Source organism: Branchiostoma belcheri, unplaced genomic scaffold (genome assembly GCF_001625305.1).
Source record: "Branchiostoma belcheri isolate BF01 breed outbred unplaced genomic scaffold, Haploidv18h27 scaffold205, whole genome shotgun sequence".
In the NCBI taxonomy this organism is placed as follows: domain Eukaryota; kingdom Metazoa; phylum Chordata; class Leptocardii; order Amphioxiformes; family Branchiostomatidae; genus Branchiostoma; species Branchiostoma belcheri.
In genome coordinates, this window is record NW_017803547.1 from 58,822 (window position 1) to 71,088 (window position 12,267).

Genomic DNA, 12,267 nt, shown 5'->3' on the forward strand with positions numbered 1-12,267 from the left:
ATCCGCCCTTCGGCGTAACACACCAGCTTCTATGCCTTTTTAGCCGGTATAACCGCCTTTTGGCGTAACACACCAGCTTCAAACAAGGTACATTTAACACCTGAGGATGGATTATTCTTCCACAACTTGCCCAGATTTGGGCAGGAATAAATAAACAAACAAACAGTTATGAAGAGCTGAGTACCTACATGTAACTTTCTAGTAAACAAATTTCGTACAGATATATACTACGTATATGTACAGGCTCACACCTGTATCGGTATCCAAACAAGTTTGTTATCTTTCAGATGAAATTTATCTTAAGTGTAATAAAAGAAGGAATCCAAAAGTGTCTGATGTCGTGTCTGAAGAGACAGAGTGCGTCTCAAAGCTCCCCAGAGTTAAGCTGACTTCTTGTTGTGTGTTTTTGGTTATAAATATTTGTCAGAAATACATGTAGCCATGGTTACAAGCTAGCCATGGAGGACCTGGGAGTTGTACCTAGTGAGGATGTCCAGGAGTTGGCGAAGATGTCTCGGATGTCGGTAAGGAGCGAGAGACTTTCACTGTTTCCTTCCTCCTCGCTGTCTGCGTTCCCTCGACACAGGTGGCCGCTCAGGGAGTACAGCATCTGTAAGGAACAGAGAGGGAAAGTGATCTCTTAAAGTAACTTGCAGATCTAAGGTAGTGAATGTTATCTAAAACGTCTGACCATTTCAAAATCTATCCAGTTGCTTGTCAATGAGTATCTGTTGCCTTCATCTCATTGCCTGAATGTCTATCTATTGAATGATCTCTATCCAGTTTAGCTACTAGTAAGACAGAAGAGCTACACTTTGACAAGTTGAGACAGTACAGTATGTACAGGTTCATTGTACATTATTATCATAACAATGGCCTTTTTCAACCATTATATTGTCCAGTACAATGAACAGCGGACCAAGGCTTAAAGGCACATTGGGAGAGCAACAACAGGTTTGGGATTTGAACCCCCCATTTCTTGTCCTCCTCTCCCTCACTGAGAGGTGCCACGGAACACAAATGTACATACCTTATCCATGTAAGTGGTGTCCGTGTGCCCTGCATATCTGTTCAGCAGCTTTACTCCCTAGAAATAAAAGAATAAATGTCCATGAAAGAAGTAAAAGTTAACTGCTAAACTTTGTTTGACTCCCTACCTTGTAGCCATTGGTGCCTACAGCCTAATAAGTCAAGACTTTCGTGTTGGTTTTTTGAGAGGACATACCAAAGACTTGTGTCATGGTACATGCTGCTTTATCATATTTTCTGCTTAGCACTTGCAGGATGCAGCTGAGTATGGATGTTAAACACACACCACTACCAGTGGACTAGCCCCCTGCTGTAGTGATTGTAAGAAGTGTTTGTGTGTGAATATGCATGTTTGTGAGGGTGTGTTTTATAATTTGATGTTGACTGACTGTGAAGAGCTCCCATGAAGTTCTGCCAGTGTCTGTGAGTGTGTGGGGGGATGGTGCTTGTGTGTGTGTTTGTGTCTGTCTGTCTGTCTGTGTGTGTGTGTGTGTGTGTGTGTGTGTTGTCTGTCTGTCTGTCTGTGTGTGTGTGTGTGTGTGTTTGTGTCTGTCTGTCTGTCTGTGTGTGTGTGTGTGTGTGTGTGTATGTCTGTCTGTCTGTCTGTGTGTGTGTGTTATAACAAACTTACTGAGGAGAGTTCCCGTGCAGTTCTGCCAGTCTCCTGGCCTTGTCGATCACCTCCTGTGGTCTGACGGCTGCACTGTCCACTACAAAGTCAAACTGGAACGGGACATCTGAAACAGAAACAGGAAAAACTAAAAATGTAACATTTGCAATTAATGCTGAATGTTAACCTACAATGGTCAAGCCCAACAATCTACTGTACGGTTTATTCTTACTCAAACACATCCATATATATGGTGAGTGGTCTCTCCAACTCTGTTCTGCTATATCATGTAACCCAACACCACAGGGTGTTTGCTACAGCACCAGTTACTATGGTGACAGACTTACTGTATTTGCGGATGGTACTTACTGTATTTGCGGATGGTTTATTCCTACTCAAAAACACTCATATACCCGGTATAATATATGGTGAGTGGTCTTTCCAACTGTTCTGCTACATTATGTAACCCAACAACACAGGGTGTTTGCTACAGCACCAGTTACTATGGTGACAGACTTACTGTATTTGCGGATGGTTTTTGCGTTTTTTTTTGCAGATGGTACTTACTGTATTTGCGGATGTGTTCCCACTCTGAGCTGATGGTGAGACACGTGACTCTGGACAGGGGAGAGATCCGAGAGCTGCTATAGGGGTTCACTATAATGCCAATAAAGGGGGACCCTCCCTGGGCAAACCATTCCTAGACAGGGGGAGGAAAAACAGTTCAAATTGTCAACTCTTGGTAATTAAAAATTTGCTTCTAATCACTTTACTACAAAAATGCAAATATGTATATTACAATTTCTTGTTATGCAACAATATATGAGAAGTTAGACATATTTTGATGTTACAAATTCAAATCATGAAAGACCCTAATGAAAACGGTCTGTACCTTGGTTCACACAGTTTCAGGAAGTGAATATCATATTTAGTGAGTTTTTACATCCAACATTTCGGTGAATATTTGTCAACTTATTCAGGGCACCAATGACTGGTTTTGACTGATACTGCTGCAGCTACATGTCACTGCTGCAATATTACATTATGCGGTTTGGGATAGCAGTCTTAAGAAGTAACCGAATCTTAAACTAAACTGATGATCAACATTTAAGATATTAGGAAGTTGGATGTTCTCTAAGTATGTTGTCTTGAAAGAAACTTCAACATTTGAATACTAAGGAAAAAACTCCAAGAACTATTCGTAGAGTGGAACTCGTTGCCACTAAGAACAGTTGGGGCATCATCACTAGAAAGCTTTAAACAACTCCTGCAATTAAATGTGCCAGATGTTTAATGTTAAAGGTTTGGTGTAACAGGACATTTGGGGAAATGTAGCCAGCTTCCGCCGCGCCGCGTGCCTATGAAGCTGGTGTGTTTTGCTGAAGGGTGGTTATACCAATACAGATACAACTGTTACATTATTACAGTAAATATAACAGTACCTGGAACTTGGTCTGTGTCTCGATGTCCCTGACACACAGCCATACCATTTCAGTTTCCATTTCTTTACTGAAAGACAGACAGGCGAGTTCCCTTTCTTGTGTGGGAACAAAGCTGAAACTCTACAACATTTATTACTACATGATTGTACTATCAACAGTACCTGGAACTTGGTCTGTGTCTCGATGTCCCTGACAGAAGGGTTGGGGGCAAAGGTCGGGTGGGAGTGGTACCAGCCAACCACGGAGTACCCAGCCTGGGACAGAGACTCGCTCGCCTGCGTCTGAGACACTGGGAACAAGATCACACACACACCTCTATGTTTCACGTTTCATCAAAAAGAGCTACCCGTAGATGTTATCAAGAAGTTTTTAAATGATTTTTCATTCACATTTGTTTAAAGAGGATTGGGCAAAAAGCAAAATGCTTAATACATATGTATAAAAGCCTCATACAACACAGTGCCTATACAAGTTTTTGTCATCTAAAATACATCAATAGATGGCTTTATAAGCAAAGTTTAGAATAAGAAATGTGAAATCATACCTGGGTCCATCTCACACTGCATGCCTGTACTCAGGCTGTTACAGGGCTCTGCAGAGGCCACCTAAAATACATGGGATCACCATTATTCAGGCATTAACCATGGATACAAAAGACACCTAAACATATGCCATGCACAAGCAAAATATTTGAAAAATTTTCTCTCTACTTAATCATTCCAGTACTGTAGTTAAATGACTGAAAGGAAAGCTTATAACAGTCGGGAATGGCATTTCAGCACTAGGGACAGTTCTAATATGCTGAAATGTTACAACAAACCCACACACCTAAAGAGACCCCCTTCCTTGTACAACTACAGTGATTAATACTTTATTCACTTGTACCAGAAGAACATAAAGGAAAGGGATGGCATTTCAGCACTAAGGACAGCTCTAACAAGCTGAAATGTAACAACAAACCCCCACACAACTACAGTCTCCAATACTTTGTTCACTTGTGCTTAAAGGATAAAATAAAGGATATAACACTAAGGGATGGCAGTTCAACACTAAGGACAACTCTTAACATTCTGAATTATAAAACCTCCCCCCTACCTCCAGAGCTCCCGGGTCCCTGTGAAACACTCCTCCCAACAAACCAATCACTTCAGCTGTGGAGATGTGGGCATGCTGGGGAAAAAAGGGAATATTGATACATGACTTTTTTCTCCTTTCATATAATTATCATTGGAGAAAAAACGTGATCTCAATCCAGTTTTAGCTCACTGAAGAGCTACAATGTACTCTTCCACTGGTTGTGACAGAGAAGACAGACATTATGTAGTACATTCAATGTGACAGGGAAATTCCCCAACCTCTTTTTAACAAGTACAAAACACAGTGGATCACTAAAGAGCTATTCTTCTACTGGTCATGACAGAGAAGACAGACACTACATGTATTTACAGGTTCACTGTACCAGAGAAATTCACCTAGGTCTTTTTGACAAGCACAGTGAACGGTTGAACACAGTTTAAGGTCCCATCGAAAGGACCGCAACCCTCTGCAGTAGCGTGCATGTGACCATGTCAGGTGAGCAACAACAGCCGGGATTAGAACTCCCAACCTCTTGATCCAGAGACATGGCCACTTCACACTTTACTATAGACTTACCATGTCAATAGTGACCAGGGCTGTGGCATGGATCTTCACAGAGAATGGAGCCTGGAGGGAACAGGGAAACATACATGTATCTCAGTCTGTATTAGTAAACCAAGTAAAAATTTTATACAGCATACAAAGCAATCCTTACTCTATTAGAATGTTGCTAATCCTAAGAAAAGTTATTATGGCAGAAACTCACCGGAGATTCCTCACTGAACCTCTTACACGGGACCAGCTTAAACGGGTCGTAGGAGAAACTGTGGGGAAGAGACACAGGCTGTTATAACAATAACAACAAAGACAAAAAGTACACTGTCTAAAATACATCATATACAAGAACTGTTTGCTAAGTCTTGTATTTAATTTGCTGTCTACTCAATCATAGGTGTTGTTAAATGGCAAAAATGAAAGGTTATAACAGCAAGGGATGGCAGTTCAGCACTAAGGACAGCATTAGCATACTGAAAAGAACAAAAGAGAACACACCTGTTCAAGTTAGCCCTGGGTCCTCTGGGCCTGCTGGGTCTAAAACAGGGGGGAAAGAGAATAAATAAGTTACTGGAAAAAAAGGCTTGTTATTTCATTCAGTACTTAGACTGGTACATACAACGTAAGGCATTAAATCTTTACCTAACAGTACTGGGTAGTAACTTTTCAATCTAAGATGATGGGAAGATATTTGCCCTCTGACCTGATCTGGGGCACCTCTCCATCTGGTTTCTCCAGTTCATCTGAGGTCACGTGCTGGAGGGGAAACATGCAAGTCAGAAATAAGGCACAGAGTAAAACTGGCCCTTAACATTGGTTAAAACTTACTAGAAGCCTTAGCGTAGTGAAATGTCACATCATTTGACACTGAAAAGGCGTGATTTTGTATAACATTACATGATAATTGTATAACGTCAAATGTTATAATTCCTCAGGTTACCCTAAAGCCGTCACTGTCATTAAAAAAACCTTCTTAAATCATCGACATTAAGCTGAGTAGTAAAATAAAATATTTATTTACAATGTCATGTTTATAACAGTGGTACACTGGGTACATTAAAAAAAACAGTCCTAAATCCTTAACAGTAGATAAAGTGGTGTGCATAAAATGATTGTGACAAATTTGATGCAACAGAAATGATTTGAAATGAAATGTAATTGAGGATAAACTCTTGCATTGTTTCCATGTAGTGAGAAGCTGAGAGATGTCCGTACCTCTATGGTGAGTCCCTCCGTCTCTGGGCCGTCCCTCCAGTCTCCGTAAGCTGTCCGAACCAGCTTTTGTCTTCTCGGCCTCTGTACAGACAGGAAACATTTTACACTTCTTATAAAGTCCACCACATCCACCAAAATACTATTCTCACTTATTTTTCAATGAATAGATCTTTCAAGCACAAGATTTTTGGAACTGAAAGGTCACCTAATAGGTATAATAATTGCTGTCATCAAATATAAACAAACATCATTTTTTTTTAACATACATATGAGTGAGACCATTGTTACCACAATAATCTATATACCATAGCTGGTTTGTTACCGCTATACCGATACAGATACCCCAGTTTCAATCAAATAACAAGTTACATATTTATTAAAAATACAATATTTTTAGAATTGAAAGACACATACAATCTTGAGATCTGACCTAACAGTCAATCATTGCTATTCCTAATAAATAAACAAACAAACAAACAAACAGAAAACTCACCATGGACTCCAGCCGTGCTGCCTGCAGGGCCAGCTGCTGGTCCTGACCTTGAGGGTTCCGTTTCACCCCGACCTTGGCGACGGGAAACTCTCCCCTGTTGGCCTCCTCTGTTGCCATGGGAACCAGAATGGTTGCACAGTGACCCATCACATTCCTGACTGTTCCGCTATTAAACTTCAACAACGTCTGCGCAGAACGCTTGCACAAAGTCCTTCCCAACTTTGCTTTTCCAGTATATCACACCTTCCAGAATTCTTAGTCTTCTCCACACAGTAGGCTAAGGAAGCTCTAGCTTAAACTGACTGTCCTACACTTGAATTTCAACAATGTCTGCGCAAAAGTTCTTCTCTGGGAAAATAATCCTACTTTCCTGTTCCTGTTCAGTGGATTGTGCTTTCCAGAATTGTTTCTTAGTCCTAACAATGTACACTTACACTGAGGCTATTCTCTCAAAAATCTCCTTTTCTTTTCAAGTACAATGATAAAAATTACTACACAATCTAGAAGTCTTGCTTAGTCTTGACAATGTCCACAATGTATGTGGTGAAGAATTAAAATGTGTCTCGATCCAGTTCTAGCTTACACTAAAGCTTTTCTTAGTCAGAGAAATACCCTTTTCTTTCCAACAAGTATAAAGTACAGTCAATTACACTTATAAGCAGAGTCAAGTCTTGTTTCTTATCCTTGAAAATGTCTACAAAGATCCCTTGAAAAACAGGGAAATTGTGTCTTAATCCAGCTGTAGTTTAAACTGAAGCTATCCTTGGGAAAATTTCCCTTCTTTGTCAAACATAAGTACTATAAACAGTCGACCACAGCTTAGTACCGATCCCTTCCCAACAACAGTAACATTTTCCAGTAGAACTTGTACAAGTCTAAGCCAAGAGAGAGATGCCTTTGTTTATCCTCTATAACCTCAGCAGTGACTGATGTACACAGAGGAAACGGATATTTGATAATCTTGTTCAACAGGCGACACTATAATTCCGGACAGACACTCTAATTCCGGACTACCTCTCACTTTTCAAGTATAGTTTGTCCTGGACAATTGACATTCCACATGGTGATGTAGAAGATGACAACAACTATGTAGATAACAGTGATAGTTCCCTAGGGATCATGTTATTTCTGCAGATTTCTGCAGAATTCTGCGCAGAATTCTGCACCCCGCGCAGATTTCTGCACAGAAATCTGCGCTGGGTGCAGAAATCTGCGCAGAATTCTGCGCAGAAATCTGCTTTTTTAAAGATTTCGTACAATACTGTCCTACAACTTGTATCATTATGGTGATAAGGTGGTAGATTTACTCCCCTACAAATGCTACTATCAGGTTATGTGTATTTTGGGCATAACTTGTCGGAAATGCATTGGCTTTTGCCCAGTGCCCTGCCATTTGGCATGGGGATAGCTTTGCACTGTATGCTGTTCTTTTCCTTTCATTTCTTGAAAAAAATTGTGATCTTCAAAATGATTTATGAAGTAAAACAATTCTCCAAAAAGTAATGATGAGCTACACATTACAGACTAGGACATACAATGTAACAGACAGCTTGTTTGAGCTCGTTTGAGCAACATTGTGTATACAGGCAAGCATAAGACCAGATCCTGTAACCAGCTAGCCTAAGTGTCAGCCTTTTTAGCTTTCGTCTACTCCCCATTATATGCTACCCATAGAGTGTGGGGAGCAGATGGAAGCTACAAAGGCAAATGGCTCTGGCTAGTAACCAGCAGTATCAGTTGAATGAACCATAAGGGAAATTCCATTGACACACAGGGCGAAGATTTCTGCAGAATTCTGCAGAATTCTGCACAGATTTCTGCGCAGAAATCTAAATTTTTACAAAGATTTCATACAATACTTAGAAATTGTCCCACAAAATGTATCATTTGTCCCTACAGATGTTACTACAATGTACTAGCTTATTTTGGGTAAAAATTGTTGGAAATGCATATTATTGGCTTTTGTTCCACTTCATCACAACCCAATTCCATTGGCATTGAGATAGCTTTGCACCATACTTTGCTACTTACCTTTTGATTTAGGCCTAGCAACTTCTAATATTTACCTTATAGAAAACTGTTTTTAAAAATACAATGTATCTACAACTGATTTGTCACTTTATAGCCTTGGAAGAGCTTGGACATGATCTTAGCAGTAATATTACTTTGAAACCCAGTATTTTTGTGTTCAAACAGTGGACAACTTACCCTTGGAATAACTTGTCAGCAAGGTAGCCTGGGGTTGCTACTGGGTTTGTTTAACAATTTGATTTGCCCCACCTCCACACTTATCCAAACAAATTCTGGGCTCTTAATCTAAGCCTTCACAGTAAGGGCCCAGAGAGCCCCTCCTGACCACCAAACTGTAATCACTACCACATGTTTTCCATAGCTTATTTATCTAGCCTATAGAGGAGACTAGTCTCAGGAGAACAACTTTCTGCCTGTGTAAGTTGTAACCCAACCTTTTGTCTGGAGCCTGTTTAGGGGGGCTGAAAATTAATCAGGTTCAATCAGGTTACAGTATACACATCTACAGTACATGGATGAGAAAATGAATTTGATTTTACCTGTAGGTTGATTATCAAAATCATTTCTTTGCCAGTTGTTACTAATGTTAGGGTACCCCATATATTTCCATTTGGTAAGAGATTTCTTTAAAAATATTGAGTTAAAAATTCTCCACAATATGATGATATGCTACACACATCCCAGACTAGGATGTCTTGTTTGAGCTACATGTATGCTGGCAAGTATAAGACCAGGTCCTGTAACCAGCCTTTTTTAGCTTTGTCCATTCCCAGGCTTGTAACCAGCTGTATCAGTTGCATTGAACCACAAGGGAAATTTGACATTCCATTGACTGGTCACCCAGGGGTCAGGAGTATCTTTTTTCATGTTTTATGTCCTGACCTTTATACACTGTGCCAGTTTCATAAGAATCTGTTCTGCAGGGGAAGATACGTAGCAAAACTAAATGTTGGAATTTTTTATGCAAGAATTGTTTGCTGTTATGAAGGTGTCAGTAGTCACAGTGCAGAAAGTCTACGACTACATGTACTTCTAAGACCCCTTCTAAAGTAATCTCAAGAAAATTTTCTATAAGCTTTCTGTGCACAATGTTCCAACCTACTCAAGGTTCTAAATGATGTCTGGTCCCAGATGCATTTAACAGTCACTGCAACTACAATTGACATTGCGAGAAAGGATATTAATGTTTTTGCCTGCTATCAAGGACTACGTTTCTGTCATGAAAAAAGACATTATCTCTCCTACTAGCCTGATTAAATCGCTTTTGCCGGCCGGTGGCGGACTATGTAGGGAGCCCCCCCCCCAGCTTGGGTTACATAGGGATAGGCTACTCTCCTACTTGTTCTGCCAAATACATGTATGCACAGTCGCCCCAGGTGTGTCTGTGTGTGGGGGGGGGAGTGGAATGAAGTTGACAACAGTATATCATTATACTATCTAGTATAATGCAAGCATTTCAAGCCTGTCCCCTTTGCTAGAATGTCTGCCTGCTTGAGTCATAAGAATCTACAATGTAATGGGTGGGGTAAAAAGTTGAAGGCCCAAAAATTGCCACATCTCACAGTTTGTTACTTCGTGAAGGAGGTATACCTCCAGCTGGCAGAGTATTGTGGATAGACGGTTTTTCGGTGTGATCACACACTGTTTACATTAACACTATATTGTTCTTAATCTGCAAAATATACAACTTCACGGCTGCCTATGGACACTTGTTTTTATCATCAGAGTACACTCCATGTAGTCTGTTTCTTTGCCTTGTGCGTCTCTTTCTGTGAATCTTAAGTTCATGAATCTCTGTCAGCTTTTCTTTTTAGGACATCTTAACCCCAAATTTCAGTGCACATGTCCCAGGCCATCTGATTTAGAGTTGTGTGGTGCTCATGTCCAGGCTTCATCAACTCCCATGGCAATTACAGTACCTGGGCTTGACTCAGACCTTTTGAACTCAACAGTTTTGAACACTTGCCACTTCTAAATGATTATGATTGGGACCAAACTCTTTTCACTGAGAGCAATATCTTTAATCTCACTGAGAGCAGTAGTTTCCATGCACTTCTCTGGTTTTGGTGCTGACTTCTCTTGTTATATGGATCTCAAATAAATAGTTTGGTTAACTTTGTTGTCCTTTTGTCAAAGTAGATTTGTAACTTGTAAGACTTGGTACATTTCGGTTCCAGGTTTGACATCATAAATTAGTAAGGATGATTTGAACTGGATTCTCAAAGACCCAAATATGGGATCAAACAAGATGTAACCTTATCCCTGAAAACACATCTGCCTTGCCTCCTCTGCCTGAGTTGCTGAGGTTGACCTCGTGGTCACCCCTCACTAAGACAAGGGGAGCCAGAGGTCAGACCTTCAGGTCACAATTGTGTACATCACAGTTTGGATGTTACAGAAGCTTTGCTAGCTATTATTATTAAGCTAGTAGCCAGCCACCTTGTGCAAAGTTTTCACTCTTCACATTACATGTATTTTTGTTATGTGCAGTTCCAGAAAGCTTTGATGCGCAATGAGTATTCAATGTTATGAACAGGATTGGAGGAAGGTGACACTGATACTGGCAGGACTAATCGTTTTTCCTTAGATGGATGGTCCAAGAGATGACATACACATGAGGGCCTGCATGCCCTTTATTGTAAGGCGTAATCAACCCTTTTTAGTCTCCATAATCTGTAGGCAGCCTCCCCAAAAATGTAATTCATAATAGTACATTACCAGCAAAGCGTAAAGTCGTAATCAGCTCTGAAACTTTAACGAAAATTTGCGTAATTCGTAATCACTACACCCCCATGCAGGCCCTCATACATGTACATGCTTTCCTGTTACAGTAAGTTTATCCTTCCTTGGCCCAGGAGTCCTGGTCCTCTCTCAGCCCCTACATACTAGCCCCTACAGGCTTTGGCATGATCTGTGAAAAAGTGTCTTTTCCTTTGGAGTATACACATGTGCATGTACCTACCGGTGAGAAAAGCACAGTTTGAGGGTAGGGGACTCGTGGGTGTGCATGTCTGTTGGTCATGGGCACAACGTACATACAGTGAACATGTCTGACCATGGAGACTACATGTTCATTCAGCATGCCTGTCTGATCATCTCTCCACTTCAAAATAAGTTTGTATGAACTTGTAAAGGTCCACAAATTTTGACTACTAAAATTTTTACCAACTTGCAAGCAAAAAAGCACATATAGAAGAATTGCACAGTTGTTACAGAATATGTAATTATGGAGAAATTAAGTAGATAAACATGTCAGTAATTAAAAGCAAGATTGCTTTTTCGACACAAACATTCAACGTGTGTCTACGTGTGTTTGAGAGCTGACCCAGCCAGTACTTAGGATTCTGGCTGTCTGAGGCTGAAACTTCAGACTAGTAGTCCAAACTGTGAGCTAACCCATGAGGAATGATGGAAAATTGCAGTTTACACGCTATCCCCTGGAATCAGCCTGGTAGTATGTGTTGTTTTAGTCATGAGGTCAGACTAGCTGTCCAGGGATTCAGCCTGGCCTACTCTGGGTACTCAACATGTGGTCTGTCTGGTTGACTCTGCCAAATCCAAAAATCATTGGACGGGTGTATCAAGTTCCTGTTAAACTGACTATAGATCTGTAAATCAGATTACTAAAAGGCCAACATTTACAAGCAAATGTACAATGTAGTATTTCCCAAGCTTTATCAGTCCATGTATTTCCAGACAAAATAATTCATAGACTGAGGCATATAGATTTTTGGCTATTTGTAACAAAAACAAGGAAAATGATAGCCTTTGAGAACCTGCACCCGAGGGGAAAAATTGCAAATGAACAACCACAT

General features: G+C 40.5%; 1 protein-coding gene across 1 annotated transcript in view; it reads right to left on the bottom strand.

Annotated features, from left to right (window-relative positions):
- The window catches only part of LOC109469497 (histone H2A deubiquitinase MYSM1-like), a 28,513-nt gene continuing 16,246 nt past the window's right edge, over positions 1 to 12,267 (bottom strand). Inside the window, exons 12-23 of the mRNA XM_019768019.1 lie at positions 6,422 to 6,528; positions 5,929 to 6,009; positions 5,417 to 5,469; positions 5,212 to 5,250; positions 4,925 to 4,982; positions 4,735 to 4,785; positions 4,177 to 4,251; positions 3,626 to 3,686; positions 3,243 to 3,370; positions 2,207 to 2,339; positions 1,031 to 1,083; positions 1 to 610 (exon numbers count right to left, since the gene is read on the bottom strand). Of these exons, the coding sequence (XP_019623578.1) occupies positions 446 to 610; positions 1,031 to 1,083; positions 2,207 to 2,339; positions 3,243 to 3,370; positions 3,626 to 3,686; positions 4,177 to 4,251; positions 4,735 to 4,785; positions 4,925 to 4,982; positions 5,212 to 5,250; positions 5,417 to 5,469; positions 5,929 to 6,009; positions 6,422 to 6,528 (1,004 nt within the window). The 3' untranslated portion in view covers positions 1 to 445. The remainder of the gene's footprint in view (positions 611 to 1,030; positions 1,084 to 2,206; positions 2,340 to 3,242; positions 3,371 to 3,625; positions 3,687 to 4,176; positions 4,252 to 4,734; positions 4,786 to 4,924; positions 4,983 to 5,211; positions 5,251 to 5,416; positions 5,470 to 5,928; positions 6,010 to 6,421; positions 6,529 to 12,267) is intronic.